The 19,477-nt window shown below is 42.5% G+C and overlaps 1 protein-coding gene across 1 annotated transcript in view; it reads left to right on the top strand.

The window, feature by feature from the left end:
- LOC133784657 (uncharacterized) overlaps nucleotides 1–19,054 on the top strand; it is a 42,616-nt gene extending 23,562 nt beyond the window's left edge. Inside the window, exons 4-5 of the mRNA XM_062223969.1 lie at nucleotides 18,456–18,663; nucleotides 18,924–19,054. Coding sequence (XP_062079953.1) covers nucleotides 18,456–18,663; nucleotides 18,924–19,054 — 339 coding nt within the window. The remainder of the gene's footprint in view (nucleotides 1–18,455; nucleotides 18,664–18,923) is intronic.
- Nucleotides 19,055–19,477: the final 423 nt, after the last annotated feature.

Genomic DNA, 19,477 nt, shown 5'->3' with positions numbered 1-19,477 from the left:
TCAAAGATTCAGCCAATCAACACTCAGTTATTCAGCACGACAAATCCACCAATAAATAATGACAATTAAATCACATGACAATCAGGGTCGACACCTTAGGTCGCACCCTCTGTTTATCCCACTGACTCTGGCCCGCTTAAGCCAAACTCGGTGCATAATAAGCTGTCCTCAGCTACCAGTGGCTGAGCCGCGCCCTGTGCGTTGGTGTAAACATCGGCACTCTTAGGCTGTTTGCTTACTATTTACATGTCCTAATACCATCCTTCACAAAGCATAAAAGATAGGGAACTCTTAGTCCCATTATAAATCCACGACCGGGTGCAGTTTTCTTACCTTTAATTTCCAAGTGCACTGACTACGAGCAATGCCTCTTGATCACGATCCGATTCTTGAGCCCTAGCTTAGTACCTAGTCACAACCAAGATAAGGGATACCATTAATGATTGTAAAAGGGCTTCTAAGTAAGGTTCTAGTCTCCGGAACATCGAATTCCACCAAACATCGATAGTAGATTCGATCTTGAGCACCCTAGGTTAAATTCCCATGCTTAAAATCCCAAATTCCCTTAAGGGCCGCAGCTCAAGCCTCCCATGCCACGGCATGGCCCCAACCAGAGGCTCCCCCACGCCCAAAACCAGACACGGGTCGCGGCCCTACAAGCCCCATGCCGCGGCCCGCCCTTCTTCCTCAGCATGCATCAGCTTCAGAGGGTCGCAGCTCACCAAGAACTATGCCGCGGCCCACCCCCTTCGAACCCAGAAAAACCTCCATTTTTAACTCTCAAACCTCACTCAAAACCATCCAAAACTCTCCCAATTCCACAACCCAATTATCACAAAACTTCTAACATGATTCCAGCAACATAATCCAATGAAAACCTAGCTTAAAAACTCATCAAAATCCCACTTCAATCTCTGAAACCCAAAATCCCAAGAACACTAAAACCAACCATGAAAACATCATAATTCAAATATTAAACCATAAATTCGAGCTTACCTTCACTGCAGAATCAATTCTCTAAGCAATTTCTGAGCTAACTCCCAAGTTCCTAGCTTCAATTCAGTCTTCAATTTCAAAACCCAAAAAACCTCTTAGAACTCAATCAAAACCTCAGAATTTCAACAACAAAAAGTGTGATTCCATTCTTACCTCAATCCTGGTTGAATTCCTTTGCTAAAACTGAGCTAATCCCTCAAAACTCTAGATCAAATCACAGAGTTTCAGCTGAATTTCCCTTAGATTCCAATGGTTTTTCTTTGAGAGAGAAAGAGAGAAGGGAAGAAGGACGGTTCCTAATGTTCCACCGAATTCTGTGATTTACCTAGTCTATTCTTAGGCAATTAAGTTAATCCCGAGGCTCGGGGTGCCGGAAACGTCCCCAAGGGCAAAATGGTAAAATTCCCCAGTATTCCCACCTAGACTTCCTAACCTCGAATATATCTCCAATTACTTATTTCCATAACCCGATAACCTAAATAACCATCCAATACCCGAAATACCCCTTGACTTTCCCAAAGTCAAATATTAAGCCCCATTGTAACTTTCCCGCTAACTAGCTCCCTAAGATCGCCTCAAATCGCATGCTGCAGTTTTACCCACATAATAATGTGGTTCTCACATATATAACATATAGTCACATTTGTATTCATATAAACATACTGACATGCTTTATCATATAATCACGCATTAAACTTAATAAATTCACACATAAACCAATTGTGCCCTCCCGACACACTAATCAAGGCCCTTAAGCCTTATTAGTGATTTTGGGTCGTTACATATATATATATATATCCATTCTTATGTCCATTTAATGATAAAAAATTATAATTTTGCTCCAAATAATGCACCTTCATTGGTTATAGCTCTCAACGCATCATTATTTATGTTTAGATAAATTCTAGTGGTCGAATTTTTATTTATTAACATGTTTTTTTTCAATGAGTATTGTTTTCCTTCCCATTCACTTTTCTCCGTCATTTGACCTTTTCAATCCATCCATTTTATATTTTTCTTCTCCATCTAGTTCTTATAGTTCCTTTAATAATTTTTCTTCCTCCACTTTATCTACTCATTCTACATCATCTTCCTGACCTTTTTAATTATGGTTCCTCTTAGCCGTACATTTTGTTATATTCATATGTTTCTCATCACTCCTTTGCACATTTCACCCTAACAAAGATAGATAAAATGTAAGTTTATATGGATAGAGTGATGCTTCAAAACCACCTACAATTATTAACCATCCAATGATCATAGATTCTAAAGCCAAGGTTTTCAAACCAAATATGTCTCTTAGCGTGTATGCATGTTCTCTAATTAAACCTACACGGTTATTCTCAAGCTGCCAAGTCCTAAGATTGATGTTAGGCCATAGGAAGTGAATACTTGGCTCTTCCAAAAATTAAAGTGTGGCAATTTGTTCCTCCTACTCAGGTGCAAAAGTTATTGGTTCTAAACAGGTTTAATAACTTCAAGGAAAAATAGGATTTTCTCCCCTAAACTATGGTTCTTGTAGAGTTTCGCCCATTAAACTTTTTTGAATGCAAAAATTTCTCTGAATTATAGAAACCATTGGAAACATGCCCCTCCAGTTGCCTTGTGTTCATCTTTTGAATGATTTGTTGATGTGATCGCATGCCACATGCATATTTGCATTGCGATGGTCTATTTAACTAATTGAAGCTAGCTGAAATCAAGTTTATTGGGGTAAACATACAAGCATTAATTTCAAGACTGCAGATACATATTCCCAAAATTAATCATTAGACCATTATGCATGCATTTTCTGCCTAAATTATTGAATAGTGCCTGTTGACCCTTGATTTGGCCAATGACACGGAGTCAAATGTACGACAAAAGATAAAATGACAATTAAGAATTTAATCTAATGGAAAAGAGAAAACACCAAGGATTTATAGTGGTTCGACCCCAAAGAATGGTAATGACCTACCTCCACTTGGTGTTATTATTAATATTGAATCTCAAAGTCGTGATCAAAGAACTAGGGTTCTTGAGTTTCACAAATCGTGAAAGAATTACAATAAAACGATGAATAATCACACTATAGCTCTCTTTCCTCAATACTTAGCAAAAAGATTCAGAGATCAAAAGTCCTCTCCTTGAGCTATTTCATGCATATTTATAGGCTCAAGGAGGGTTACATGGGCCAATGGGCCTTATCTTTCCATTATAACCGCGTATCAAGGTAATAAAGAGGAAATATTCAATGCAATTATTACAAGATTACAATCTTAGAAGTAAATTGTAATGCCCTGAAATCCCTAATGCGGTTTAGTGGCTGGATTAGTAGGTCGAGAGGGCCATAATTGTTTAATTATGCCATTAAATGATTATATGCATGTTTATGTGAATTATATTATAATATGATGTTAAATGCATGCATGTGGGTCCACATTTTATTACAGGGGTGTTTTGGTAATTTGGCCCGTTGAGGGCATAATTTTATATTTGTATGCATGTCGGTGATATATTTTTGCAACCACATTATAATGTGGATTTGTTCAAGCTATACGGCATGAGACGATCTTTGAATATTAATTATCGGTTTAGTCATAACAGGTTTAAGTTCGGGGCTCGAGGTGAGTCTCGGGGTGATTTTAATGATTAGAGTGTTGCCAGAAATTAAAGGGTAATAGGATATGAATTTTTGGTGTTTGAGAATATTGAGAATAGCAGGAATTGGAGAGCGTTAATTATGATTAACGAAATAGGTGGGAAATGTCAATTTTGCCCTTGGGAGCCTTTAGAAACCCTTATTTGACCTAGGGGTATTTTGGTCTTTTCACCCCTAGGATAGTTTTAAGCCATTGAAGGCTGTAGAAGGAAGAGAAAACAGAGCATAGAGCAAAGCTTCTCCCGTACCTGTTTTTCCTTATTTTCTCTTTGGATTTTTGGGCCTAACTTGGGGATTCAAGCTTGGGAAGTAGGTCTTGAGAACTTGGGAGTGTGTTCCACCATTGAAGAGCATCATAATCTGAGCTTGAGGTAAGTTTCTAGCCATTAAATTTCCTGGTTTGCTCCATTTTTGCTTTGGTTTTTCAGTTGAGATTTCTAGGTTGGATGATTGGTTTTGTTGGGAGTTTTTGGCTAGGGTTCATGTGGTTGTGATGCTTAGGGCATGTGGGGATGGTTTTTGGGTTCACTTGGCACCAAAAATGAGGTTTAGAAGCATTGGAATCAAGTTGGAATGGAAGGAGTCGAAGGAAGAGGTTTCAGGGGAGGATTTGGCTGGGTGTAGCACTACAGCGCCCACCAGGGGGCGCTATAGCGCTACCCAGTGCTCTGTTGGGAAATTTGGGGATCTGAGTATAGCACTGGGGCGCTAGTGAGTAGCGTTGTAGTGCTACTCTGTTCCTTCAGAATCCCGTTTTGAGTGTTTTTAAGGGTTTTTGGCTCGGGGTTTCAATCCTTAAGGCCCAAGATCAAATCTACTCACCGTGTGGGCACGTTTCGAGGTCCCGAGAGTGGGGTTTAGGTTAAGACCCTTTCATTGTTGATTTTCATTAACAGAGGTTATAATTGGTTATTGTAATGCCCCAAATTTCCTAATAAGGTTTAGGACCTTGATTAGGAGGCCAGGAGGGCCATAATTGATTTATTGTGTTATTAAATGATTATATGCATGTTTAGATGTATTAAATATGCATGTGAGCCCATTTCTGAGTAATTGGGTGATTTTCATATTTTGGCCATTTCGGGCATACTTGGCATATATGTGATATGTGTGTGGTGCTTTATTATTGTTTGGATATGCTAGGGTTACTCAGCACAAGACGATCCTAGGAGGTAAGCTAGTGGAAAGTCACAACGAGATTTATTCTTGACTCGGAGTGAGTCAAGGGGTATTTAGAGCATTACCGGGTTATTGGGTAATGGGAATAAATATTTGGTGGTGAATTGGGAGTTAGTAAGATCAGGGGGAAATTCTTGAGGTTTTGACTATTTTGTCCCTCGAAGTGTTTTCGAGACCCCGAGCGTTAGGATTCGGTTGAGGCTACTTAAGCTTGAAGTAACCTTTTAAAAGAATAAAAAGAACGTTCTATATGTTTTCTTTCCCTCTGAGTTCCATTTTCGTCTCCCGATCGCATTTTCGAAGGTAACTTGAGTTCTAGGACTCGGATTCAAGCGAGGATCGAGGCATAGCGATCCTAGGGAAAATTAGAAGCTTATTATCCGAAGGACTTAGTTGGAACAACTCAATTGGAGGTAATTCAAGTATTAAGTTTTTAAAGTTTTTAAGCTTGAATTGAACTTTGTGTTTTGATGAGTTTTTGTTAGATTTGAAGCTTGGGTTTTATGTGTTTTGGATCATGGGGATGTTTGGGAACTTTGATTTTTGGATTTGGAGGTGTTTAGGTATGTTTTTGGGAGGTTTTAAAAGGTTGAAATCGGAGAAAAATTGCTGGCCCGAAGTTGGGCCACGACCCTGTTCTTGGGCGCTGCAGCCCTAGCTTGAAGAAGCAGGTGGAGGCATTTTGGCCTTGCTGGGAACTGCGGCCCTGAGTGAGGGGCATCGCGACCCTTGCTCCTGGTGTGGCTGGCGGCTGCGGATCAAGGTGTTAGGGCCGCGGATCTTGGGTAGTTTTGAGCCCGTTTGAGTGTTTTGACCTCGGGAACTAGTTTTTAGACCTCGTGATCATTCCTACTACCCGGATTGGTGAGGTTTGATGTCTTGGAGGCTAGGTCTTAGTTCCGAGATTGGTTTTGAACTTGAACTCATTGGATCACCATTTGTGGTTATGACTAGGTTATCACTAAAGGCTTGGAATCGGGATCGTGCTTGTGGCTCATTTATTTGTAACCTGTGCTTGGACCAAAGGTAAGAAAACTGCACCCCATATGTGACATGCATGGTTGTTCTTGGTGCATGTTGGATGTTTAAATGTAAACATTGATAGCATATTAAATGCTTAGCAATCTTTCTCATTTGCATATGGTTATTATTAAGGCATGCTGGATGATTAAATGTGATGCATTTGATGCACGAGAAACATGTGATTAGGGCATGCCATGAATATTGACTATGAGACTGATCAGAGCTTGAGTCTCTATGTTTGTGCATGATCATAATTGTGCTAGCAACTGTTAAGTAAGCATGCTGAATGCCCTGAATTCTCTGATGTGGTTTAATGGCGGGATTAGTAGGCCGGGAGGGCCATAATTGTTTAATTATGCCATTAAATGAGTATATGCATGATTATGTGAATTATATTATAATATGATGTTAAATGCATGCATGTGGGTCCACATTTTAATTACAGGGGTGTGATGATAATTTGGCCCGTTGAGGGTATAATTGTATATTTGTATGCATGTCGGTGATATGTTGTTGAGACCACATTATAATGTGGGTTTGTTCAAGCTATTCGGGATGAGACGATCTTGGAATATTGATTAGCGGTCAAGTCATAATAGGTTTAAGCTCGAGGCTCGGGATGAGTCTCGGGGTGATTTTAATGATTAGAGCGGTACCGGGAGTTAAAGGGTAACGGGATATAAATTATTGGTGTTTGAGAGTATCGAGAATAGCGGGAATTGGAGAGCGTTAATTATGATTAACGAGATAGGTTGGAAAGGACAATTTTGCCCTTGGGAGACTTTAGAAACCCTTAATTGACCTAGGGGTATAATGGTCTTTTTACCCCTAGGATAGATATAAACCCTTTATGGCTGTGAAATAGAGGGAAAACAGAGCAAGTTCTTGAAGCTTATCGTACCTTCCTTCTCCTCCATTTCCTTTGTGATTTTTGAGCACTTGTTGAGGATTCTAGCTTGGGAAGTAGACCTTGGGAGTTTGGGAGAGTGTTCCACCATTGAACAGCATCACAACCTGAGGTTAGGGTAAGTTTCTAGCCACTAGTTTTCTGGTATGCTCTGTTTTGGTTATTAGTTTCAGCTTGTGATTTTATTGTGGATAGTTGGAATTAATGGAAGTTTTGGTTGGGGTTTAACTTGGGTTTTGATAAGGGTGTGATATAGATCAAGTTTAGGGGTTGTATTGGAAGTTTGAGTGGTGTTTGAGCTTGGTTTGAAAGGTTGGTTCCAAGGGAAATCGCAAGGGAAGAAAAATCAGAGTGTTGGCTGAACTATGGGTTGGGCCGCGGCATGGCCAAGGAGGACCGCGACTCTTGAGGGGTGCTGAAGGAGGCCGCCTCTATTTGAGGGGCGGGCCGCGGCATGGCCAAGGAGGGTCGCGACCCTTAGTGGCATTTTGGCCAGAAATGGGCTTTTTGGCTTGGGGATGCTAGCCTTAGGCCTCGGGATCGATCCTACTGCCCGATTTAGTAGTATTCGATGTCTCAGAGGCTAGGTTTTAGTTTGGGAACCCTTTGTTATTCATTTTATTGATGGAATCCCATAATTCGTTATGACCAGGTAACCGCTAAGGGGACAAAAGACAGGTCGTTCTCAAGGGTCGTTCTTACATTAATTCTTGCTTGAATCAGAGGTAAGAAAACTGCACCCCATATGTGACATGCATGGTTGTTCATGAAGCATATTGATTGTGTAAATGTGGACATGAATTGATTATTGAATGTTTAGCAAATCTTGCTCACTTGTGCATGGTATTGGCTCATTAGTCATAATTGGCAAAGGTGTCAGTATCAACTGTGAAGCTGTGACTCATTAGTCAGGTTCAGCAGTGGTACTGGGCACTGGTCACACAGTGCTGACTCATAAGTCAGGATGGCCTTAGCGTGTTCAGCGCAAGCCAATAAAGATTAGATCTAATCGATATCTACATTTGATGACTCAAAGAGCATTAATGTCGGACCGACCTCAAGTTCGATGAATACTATAAGCGCTTGTGTGGCTTACCCATCAGTCACTCATCTGTTAAGTTAGAGACTTACCCATCAGTCTCTCATCTGTTTAAGGCTAGTGGCTTACCCAGCAGCCACTCTTCTGGATAAATTAGTGACTTGCTTGTCAGTCACTCAGTATGGTTTACTAGAACCTCAAGTGATATTCATTCATCTGTTTAAGAGCTATAAGCTCTGTGTGATTATAATGATAATCATTTGATAATGCTTATACACAATACTGTGTTTTCTTGCTGGGCTTTGTCTCATGGGTGCTATGTGGTGCAGGTAAAGGGAAAGAAAAGCTCACCCAACCTTGAGTGGAGAGCTTAGGTGGTGATGTGTACATATGCGGCCGCTTGACCACCACGGCCAAGGAGTTCTCAGAGGAAATAGGGGGTACCCTATTTTTTCCGCTTAGGTCGGCGGGTTTGTAATTTTGAAACAGTAATGACCTTTTTGAGTTGTAAATAACTTGTAAATATTCTTGTTGAACAGTTTTATGAATTTAATAAAATATATACTTTCCTTTTTATTGAATTTTCTACCTTAGCCTGTTAATAACACTTAGAACACGTTTTAACCAAAGGACTCAGGTAGTGGGTCAAATTTCCTGTTCACCGTAACGGTTCTGGGGTAACCAGGGCGTTACAGACTTCCCGCTAACTGGCTCCCTAAGGTCACCTCAAGTCGCACACTGCAGATCTACCCACATAATAATGTGGTTCTCACAGATATAACATTTAACCACATTTACATTCATATAATCACACAAGCATGCTTATCACATAATCATGCATTAAATCAATAAATTCACACATAAACCAATTATGCCTTCCCAGTGCACTAATCAAGGCCCTTAAGCCATATTAGTGATTTTGGGTCGTTACAACTATCCCCTCCTACTGAGAATTTTGTCCTCGAAATTTTACCTGAATAGCTCGGGATACTGTACCGCATCGCTGTCTCTAACTCCCAGGTCGCTTCCTCGACCTGGTTATTTCTCCACAACACTTTAACTAACGGAATTGTCTTATTCCGTAAAACTTTGTCCTTCCGATCCAAAATCTGAACTGGTCGCTCTTCATAGGAAAAATTTGTCTGTAACTCCAAGTCCTCATATTTTAGCACATGCATCGTATCTGAAACATACTTCCGCAACATGGAGACATGGAATACATCATGAACTCCTGACAATGACGATGGTAAGGCCAACCTGTAAGCCACCTGTCCACCCCTCTCTAGGATCTCGAAAGGTCCAACGAACCGAGGGCTCAGCTTGCCCTTTACTCCAAATCTCCTTACCCCTCTCAATGGGGAGACTCGCAGAAACACGTGGTCCCCAACCTGGAACTCCACATTCCTACACTTAGGATCAGTGTAGCTTTTCTGTCTACTCTGCGAAGCAAGCATTCTGGCTCAAATCTTCTCAATAGCCTCATTAGTCTTCTGAACCATATCTGGCCCTAAGTACCTCCTCTCACCCATCTCATCCCAATGAATGGGTGATCTACACTTTCTCCCATATAACATTTCATAAGGAGCCACTCCAATCATGGATTGATAACTGTTGTTATATGAGAACTCAATCAATGGTAGATAATTACTCCAAGATCCCTCGAAATCAATCACACACGCCCTAAGCATGTCCTCCAACACCTAAATCGTTCTCTCAGACTGCCCATCAGTCTGAGGATGAAAAACTGTGCTAAACTTCAACTGGGTCCCCATAGCTCTCTGCAGAGCTCCCCAAAACTTAGAGGTAAAGATAGGATCTCGATCAAATACAATAGACTTTGGAACCCCATGGAGACGAACTATCTCCCTCACATACAACTCTGCATATTGTTCCACTGTATAGGTCGACTTCACTGGCAGAAAATGAGCTGACTTGGTGTATCTATCTACTATTACCCGCACCGAGTCACAAAGTCCCACTGTCCTGGGTAGTCCTTCCACAAAATCCATCGTGATGTCCTCCTACCTCCATGCTGGGATACCCAAAGGCTGAAGCAACCCCGCTAGTCGCTGATGCTCAGCCTTTACTTGCTGACATGTCAAACATCTAGACACATACTCTACCACATCCTTCTTCATCCCGGGCCACCAGTATAATGTTCGTAGATCCTGATACATCTTCGTGGTACCCGGATGAAGCGAGTATGGAGTAGTGCGAGACTCATCCAGTATCTCTCATCGGATCCTTTCATCTTTCGGAACACAAATCCGTCCCTGATATCGAAGCATACCAGTCTAAGAAACAGAATAATCCTTGGCTGTCCCCGCTAAAACATGTTACCTAACTTCCTGCAACTGCGCATCCACCAATTATCCCTCCTTAATCCTCTCTAGCAGGGTCGACTGCAAGGTAATATTAGCTAACTGGCCCACCACCAATTCTATCTTTGCCCTGGTCATCTCATCAGCTAACTCCCTCGAGACCTGGGTGGAACTATACAATTTTCCTGGGCCCCTCCTACTCAACGCATCTGCCACCACATTGGCCTTCCTTGGGTGGTAAAGGATATCGCAGTCGTAATCCTTAATCAGCTCCAACCAGCGTCTCTATCTCATGTTTAGATCCTTCTGAGTGAAGAAGTATTTCAAACTCTTGTGGTCAGTGTATATCTCGCACTTCTCCCCATACAAGTAATGCTGCCAAACCTTCAGTTCGAATACCACTGCTGTAAGCTCCAAATCATGAGTAGGATACCGCTGCTCATACTCCTTCAGCTGCCATGATGCATAGGCTATAACTTTCTCATTCTACATCAGCACGCAACCTAAACCCATCCTCGATGCATCACAGTAAACCACAAACTTTCCTTCCTCCGAAGACTCAGCACAGGTGCAAAAATAAGACGTCGCTTCAATTCTTGGAAACAGTTTTCACACTTCTCTGACCAAACAAACCTCTAATTCTTTCTTGTCAACTCTGTCATCGGTGAAGCAATCTTTGAAAATCCCTCCACAAATCACCTGTAATAACCTGCTAACCCAAGGAAACTCCGCACCTCCGAGGCGTTCCTCGGCCCCGGCCAATCTCTCACCACTTCTACCTTGGACGGATCCATCTTAATCCCTTCTACGCCAACTATATGTCTAAGAAAAGTCACCTCTGGTAACCAAAACTCACACTTCTTAAACTTGGCGTACAGCTGATGCTCCCTTAACCTCTGTAAAACCTGTCGAAGATGCTGCTCATGCTCTGCCTTTAAACTGGAGTATACTAGAATGTCGTCGATGAAGACAATGACGAACTGATCTAAGAAGTCCTTGAATACCCTATTCATCAAACCCATAAAAGTTTCCAGGGCATTGGTTAAACCAAAAGACATGACCAAGAACTCATAGTGCCCATATCGCGTCTGGAAGGCCGTCTTCGGTATATCCCCATCTTTGATCCTCAGCTGGTGATAACCAGATCGTAGGTCAATCTTTGAGAACACCGTCTTTCCCTGCAGCTGATCGAACAGGTCATCAATCCTTGGTAGAGGGTACTTATTCTTGATGGTCAACTTGTTTAATTCTCTGTAGTCTATACACATCCTCAACGTCCCGCCCTTCTTCTTTACAAATAACACCGGAGTGCCCCATGGTGAGTAACTAGGTCTGATGAATCCCAAATCCAGAAGCTCCTGCAACTGTATCTTTCGTTCCTTCAACTCAGCTGGTGCCATTCTATATGGTGTCCTTAATACTGGCTTTGTCCCCAGTGCTAACTCAATCTCAAACTGAATCTCCCTGCGTGGCGGCAACTCTGGTAGATCCTCAGGGAATATGTCTAAAAACTCACACACCAATCTGGTCTCTCCCGGCCCTACTGGCATAACCCTAGTGGTATCCACTACACTGGCCAAAAAACCTATGCATCCTCCCTCCTACAACAAATCTCTGGCTCTCAATGCTGAAATCATGGGTACGCGGGGTCCACATAACACACCCACAAAGACAAAAGGATCCTCGCCCTCAGGCTCAAAAGTCACCATCTTCTTCCTGCAATCAATAGTAGCCCCATATCTGACCAACCAGTCCATCCCTAAGATCATATCAAAATCCTCCATGTCTAACTCAATCAGATCTATCGAAAGTTCTCTACTATCAACCATCACTGGTAGTGCCCTAATCCATCTCCTAGAAATTACTAGTTCCCCTATAGGCAATAAAGTCCCAAACCCTGCAGTCCGATATTCACTAGGTCTACACAATCTATCAATCACTTTACTGAAAACAAAGGAATGTGTAGCACTAGAATCAATCAATACAGTAAAAGGAGAGCCAGCGCTAGAAAGCTGACCTGTCACTACTGAGGGACTAGCCTCGGCTTCTGCCTGTGTCAAAGTGAATACTTGAGCTGGAGTCAAGCTATCCACCTTTCTTGCTTCACCTTTCTTCACTGTTGGGCAGTCTTTTCTGAGATGCCCCACTGTTCTACACACAAAACAATCTTTGGCCCGACATTCGCCCAGGTGACGCCTTCTACACCTCAGGCATTCTAGATAAGTCCACCATGCATCGCCGCCACCCTGACGGCCACCCTGACCACCCCGACCCCTCCTATCAGGACCAGCAGCGGTTGAAGTGTCAGGAGTCTTTCTCTTGAAGTCACTGGGGCCTCCGCCCCTACCTGTCCCTGAATAAGGAGGCACCACTCTGCGGCCTTCACGCCTCACCGCACTTTCCCTGCAAATCTTGTTCTCCGCTTCCTCAGCGGTAAGAGCCTTCTCGACGGCCTGGGCATAAGTTGTTCCTCCATGTACCGTTGTAATTCTAACATCCTGGGCTCTCATAGCATTAAGCCCCCTGATAATCCTATCTTGTCTAGCAGCATCAGTAGGCACAAGATCTAGTGCAAACTTCGCAAGTCTATCAAATTTTAGGGCATACTATGTAGCAGTCATATTGCCCTGCACCAAACCCACAAACTCATTGACTTTTGCTGCCCTGACAGCAACATTATAGTATTTCTGGCTAAACAAGTCTCTGAAGCCTTCCCAACTCAAAGCGGTCACATACCTGGTCTGCGATGCCACTTCCCACTAGATGCGGGCATCCTCTCTCAACATATACGTGGCACAGGCCACTCTGTCATGTCCCTCTATTCTCGTGAAATCCAAAATAGTGGTAATCATGGTCAGCCATTGCTTGGCCTTTAATGGATCAGGTCCTCCCTCAAAGATTGGGGGTTGCTGCTTCCTGAACCGCTCATATAACAGCTCCCACCTGTTCCCAACCTCCCCAGACTGTACAACCTACCACGTAGCACCCGTGAGCCAAGGCCCAACAAGAAAACATAATATACATCACAAACAACAATAACAGATGAATAATCCTTTAAGCATGAACAAACACTTAACACTCATACTAATCACATAGCATGTATTCAGAATCAAAGATACAACCAAGCATTAATAACAATTAAGTTACATGACTATCAGGGCCGACAACTTAGGTCGCAGCCTCTGTTTACCCCACTGACTCCAGCCCGCTTAAACCGAGCTCAGTGCATAATAAGTTGTCCTCGGCTACCAGTGGCCGAGCCGCGCCCTGTGCGCTAGTGTAACCTGGGGCACTCTTAGGCCGTGGCTTACTATTTACATGGCATAATACCATCCTTTCAAATTATACATATTAGGGAACCCTTAGTCCCACTACAAATACACAACTGGGTTTAGTTTTCATACCTTTAATTTCTACGTTCAGTGACTACGAGCGACGTCCCTCGAGCACGATCTGTTTCCTGAGCCCTAGCTTTAACACCTAGTCACAACCAAGGTAATGGATTCCATTAATAATCAAATAAAGGTTTCTAGGAACAATGCTAGCTTTCGAGACATCGAATTCCACCAAACACGGTGGTGAAATCGATCCCGAGCACCCTAGGTTAGATTCTCATGCTTAAAATCCCCAAAAGATCAAGAATGCACCCAAGGGTTGCGACCCTTGAAACCTAGCCGTGGCCCACCCCTTAAACAGAACCCAAGCTCCCCAGTGGATAGAAATGCGCCGCGGCGCTCCCTTTTCGCCTGGCCTCCCAGGCTTCCTTGCTTCGTAGGGCCGCAGCGCTCTAGAACAGAGTCGCGACCCTACCCTTCGTGCCCAGAAAATCCACCATTTCTAGCATCCTAACCTCATCTAAAACCATCCAAAAATCACCCCAACTAAAAACCCATTAATCACAAAACTTTTAACATGATTCTAACAACATAATCCAACAGAAATTCAGCTTAAAATCCTACTAAAATTCCATTTTGATTTCTGAAACCCAGCAACTCAAAACACCAAAAACCAGTCATGCAAAACTCAAACTTTAACCTCTAAGTTATGAATTGAAGCTTACCTTCTTGGCTGAACCACTTCCTTGACAACTTCTGAGCACAAACCCAAGCTCTCAGCTTCAATTCAGCCCTTAAACATCAAAACCATAAGCACCTTAATATTCAGCCAAAAACTCAGAGTTCTAACACCCAAAAACAAAACTCAATTCTGACCTTGATCTTGATTGAGTGTCCCTTAGTCAGAACTAGGCTAATCCTTCATAAATTCAGCTCAAACACAGAATTCCCAATTGAGTTTTCCTTAGGTTTTTTATAGTTTCCTTAAGAGAGAAAAGAGTGAGAAGAGGAGAAGGGAGAACATGGGTCAGTTTGGGTCTTTTGCTCTACTAATTTCTGATTACTTAGTCTAATCTTAGCTAATTAGATCAATCCCGAGGCTCGGGGTAACGGAAGCGTCCCCGATGGCAAAATGGTAAATTTCCTCAATATTCCTGCCTAAGCTTCCTGACCTCAAATATATATATTTATTTCCATAACCCGATAGTCTAAATAACCACCTGATACTTGAATTACCCTTGACTTGTCCAAAGTCAAATAGTAAGCCTCGTTGTGACTTCCCGCTAACTGGCTCCCTAGGGTTGCCTCAAGTTGCATGCTGCAGATCTACCCACATAATAATGTGGTTCTCACAGATATAACATTTAACCACATTTAAATTCATATAATCACACAAGCATGCTTATCATATAATCATGCATTAAATCAATAAATTCACACATAAACCAATTATGCCTTCCCAGCACACTAATCAAGGCCCTTAAGCCATATTAGTGATTTTGGGTCGTTACAGCTTAGGTGACGATGTGTACATATGCAGCTGCTCGACCGCCACGGTTTGAAGGAGAGGAACTAGGGTTAAACCCTGTTTTGCCGCTTAGATCGGCTGGTTGTAAATATTTTGTTGTAATAAACCTTTAAATTATATTTTTGGGATCCCAATGTATACGGTAAACGTTTTAGTGAAACGTTGTATCTTAACCGAAATTTTTAATCCCTAAACCGCTAATCATACTTAGTTACATGCTTATGGCCAAATAACTCGATTAGCGAGTTTAGCACTGTTTGCAATGTGCACCGTAACAGTCCCTGGAGTTTAGGGCGTTACAGTTATGATTAGGTAACCGCTAAGGAATCAAAAGGTTGATCGTTCTCAGGAGTCGTTCTTGTTTTATTTCTCGCTCGAACCAGAGGTAAGAAAATTGCACCCCATATGTGACATGAATGGTTATTCATGAGGCATGTATGTGGACATGGATTGACTATTGAATGCTTAGCAAATCTTGCTCACTTGTGCATGGTACTGACTAATTAGTCAGAATCAGCAAAGGTGTCAGTATCAACTGTGAAGTTGTGACTCATTAGTCAAGTTCGGCAGTGGTACTGGGCACTGGTCACACAATGCTAAATCATAAGTCAAGAGCGGCCTTAGCGTGTTCAACGCAAGCCAATAAAGATTAGATCTGATCGATAGCTACATTGAATGACTCAAAAGAGCATTAATGCTGAACCAACCTCAAGTTTGATAAATACTATAAGCGCTTGTCTAGCCAAAGGCTAGTCACTTAGAGACAGAGTGACTATTTAGTCACTTAGAGCCAGAGTGACTATTTAGTCACATGGCTATGGGTGTTGAGCCCATGAGACTTATCCATTAGTCTCTCATTTGTTAAGCTAGTGACTTACTCATCAGTCACTCATCTGTTAAGTTAGAGACTTACCCATCAGTCTCTCATTTGTTTAAACTAGTGACTTGCTCGTCAGTTACTCATTATGGTTTACCAGAACCTCAAGTGTTAAATCACTCATCTGCTCTGATTAGAGCTATAAGCTCCTTCATGGTTCACGTAACCACAAAGTGATATTCACTCATCTGCTCAGAGCTATAAGTTCTGTATGATTATTATGATCATCATTTGATATTATATTTTTGCTATATTGTGTTTTATTGCTGGGCTTTGGCTCATGGGTGCTATGTGGTGTAGGTAAAGGGAAAGAAAAGCTCACCTAGCCTTGAGTGGAGAACTTAGGTGGTGATGTGTACATATGCGGTCGCTTGACCACCACGGCCAAGGAGTTCTCAGAGGAACTAGGGGGTTTACCCTATTTTTGCCGCTTAGGTCGGCGGGTTGTAAATTTGAAACAATAATGACCATTTTGAGTTGTAAATAACTTGTAAATATTTTTTATGGGCCCATAAATAGTTTTATGCGTTAAATAAAATATATCCTTTCCTTTTGATTGGTTTTCCACCTTAGTCTATTAATAACACTAGAAGCACGTTTTTAATCAAAGGACTCGGGTAGCGAGTTAAATTTCCAGTTCACCGTTCACCATAACTATTATGGGGTAACCAGGGCATTACATAAATAAATCAAATTATACGACCAGCCTGGTCATATCTAAAAGTTAGGCCCTGACAAAGCGATGTGCCTCTGGTCGATAATCAAACAACACTTCCGCCACGTGTCAATCACGTGTGAGAAATCATTGCCACGTCATCAGCAGCCGTTTTTTGGGTAAACATTTGCCCCCCCAAGTTTATTTATTGTGACCAGCAATAAGTAAACTTAGGAAACTGACCCTTCGCTTACTCCACCAAACCTGTCAGAACTGCCCATGCCCTCTAGGAAAAAGCAAGCAATAATATATAATCAAGCCTTTTTGGTTTCCCAAAAACTTGTCTGACGGCTATCACATTTCCCCATGCTCAGAAAAATTAATTCATGATTAACTCTTTTATCGTGTCGTAGTCACTATAAACAATATCTCAAATCTTCATTTTTACCTTTTACTTTTCACTTGCCATCTCCTCTCCAAGAACTGTGAAGAAATTCTATCTTCAGAGCCCAGAAATCCCAGGAACTCACATCCGGACATTCAAAAGCTTTCGTGTTCAGACTTCATATTCAGACTTCTCTTTTCATTCAAGTAAGTTTTGCTAACCCCTTTGACGTTTGAGATACCATGCAAAATAGTTTTTTATGCTTATTTTTATCTCTGAACCTTTGAACGTTCTTGGCTGAAACTGTTATGGGGATTGTGTGTATATCAATAGATGCTTGATAGGGTAGTGAAGTAACATTTCGTAGGAGTTAGGAGCCAGTTTGGTAGTCGAGATTGTAGATTTAAGGGCGTAAAATCGAAGTAATAATTTGATTTTTAGGCTAGTTGAAAAACTGGGTTTTTTTCGCCCCTTCGGAGTCGAAAAAGCTTTTTTCTGAAAAAAATTTTACTTCCGCTTTTCAATCTATTTTTCAAACTGCTCGTATAAAACTTAGTGTTTTTGCTAGAATGATGCTAGCCGTATAAAAGCTTAACTTTTATACGCGAGCAACGTTATTCTAACTCTCAACACAGATTTTTAGGCTTTACGTTCTCATCTCCCCCGAAATTCCTTTTTCTCGAACCCCACCCAATAGACCTCAGTCAAACCTTCCAGCCATGGGTAGAGTAAAATCCACTGCCCAGAAAAAGAAACCTTCTAACCCTTCAAATCAGCCTGCTCCTCAAGCTGGAATTCCCTCGACCAATGGTTGGGAAAGAAATATCCCTGACCCTAACATTCAAACTCGTGCTCAGCTTCAAAACGTCGTTCAACCAGATGATTGCTAATTACATTAAAAAATATGGACTTCCTGGGGTGACTCTAGTCCAACCCACCCAAGACCAACGAGCGAACTTGCCTGGAGGCGCTTTCAGCGCCTGGTCGAGGTATCACATCAAGGCAGGAGCATCCTGCCTCTTCATCCTTTTTTCCAGGGGGTGGCCAATTATTTTGAGGTCACGCATTTTCAAATAACCCCCAACAGATATAGAATGTTCTCTGCACTCTATATCCTCTATAGCCGTAAAAAATGGCCTGTCCCCACACCACATGAGGTCAACTACTTGTTTGACCTAAAATCCAACCCCAACCACGAAAACACGGGGTTTTCCCACTTCTGTCACTAGGAAATAGGCCACATTTTCCTAACTGACACCACTTTTATCTCGAACATGGGGAGGTACCATCTGGAGTACTTTCTAACGACTGACATGGTCGCAAACAACTTGGCCTTCACACAAGGAGGTAAAGTCTTTGCACTGCTGGTCGTTTATTTTTCTTTAATTTTTTGCTGCATTTCCCTTAGAAATTTAGTGCGTTTCAGGCCCATGGTTGCGACCAGAGACTACTCCAGACATGGTGATCCGATCAGCCCTTCTGGCCAGCATGAACGACATAGAGAAAAGTGTCAAACACCTGGTCACAGAGGCCAATCTGAGACTGGTCGGCCTTTTGGCTCCTCACCAGGATGTGAGGGAATCTGCTGCGGGGAGTGCTACCGACACCGAAATCCCTAAACAGCAGCCAGATGTGTCACAACCTCCTCCAAGGAGGGCAACTGAGGTGACCATCAATGAGCCAACTGGTGCCCCCCGACCTGCTGCCGCACCGGCCTCTCCAGGGAAGGGAAAGAAGAAGGCCACAGAGCCTATTCTTGAGTCATCGGACAAGAATGGTACTGATTTTTCGCTCTTAGATAGCCTGCCTATTCCCTGTCACCTCTTCGACGGGGATGGCAATTTTAAATATCCTCCTGCTTTAAATTCAGATTTCTTCATGCCAGAGAGTGAGTGTAACACTAGTAGATTATATAATGTACCGACCAGTAATGATAGCTCGGGTATTTTACTTACAATTTTCTTTGTTTCTTTTCCTGACATAACATACTCAATCATTTGTATTATCTCACTGTTCGTATATTTGCTTTTCTTACAGACATGGACTCCGAGAATGTGTTCGACATGTACTGTGCTCCTGAGGTTCCTGAAGCTCCTGCGAGCAAGAAAATAGCGAGCAGGCAGCATCAAGGGGAAAGCAGTAAAGTGCCTCCGGCCAAGAAATCCTGAACTACAGACCATCCGGCAGACAGACCGTCAACAAATGCAACACCACCTTATTCTCCTCTCGAGAAACAAACTCCTCCTGCTCCGATCGGGTCGACACCTTCTCCACCGGCTCCAACCGACCAGACTCAGCAGGCTGCTCCTGCTTCCACAGGGGGCGACATATCGAGCCATGCCTTAAGATCAGCCAAGGACAGGATGGCAAAGATTTTGAAGCACGAACGTTTCTAAGAAGCGATGGCGGGGACAGAGATGATGGACGTCGACCAAATATTAACCCGCGCACTAAACGAGCTTGCCAGTGTAAGTCATCTTTTAAAAGTGGAGATAGCCCTTTTATACATTACAGTCAGTTTAACTTTCGCTCTGATCGCAGGCAATGCTGACTGTTACTGCCGGCCAGCTCCGCTCGGGTGCTATCACCGA

Source organism: Humulus lupulus, chromosome 1, assembly GCF_963169125.1.
Source record: "Humulus lupulus chromosome 1, drHumLupu1.1, whole genome shotgun sequence".
Classification (NCBI taxonomy): Eukaryota; Viridiplantae; Streptophyta; class Magnoliopsida; order Rosales; family Cannabaceae; genus Humulus; species Humulus lupulus.
This window is presented reverse-complemented; position numbering and strand designations above follow the sequence as displayed.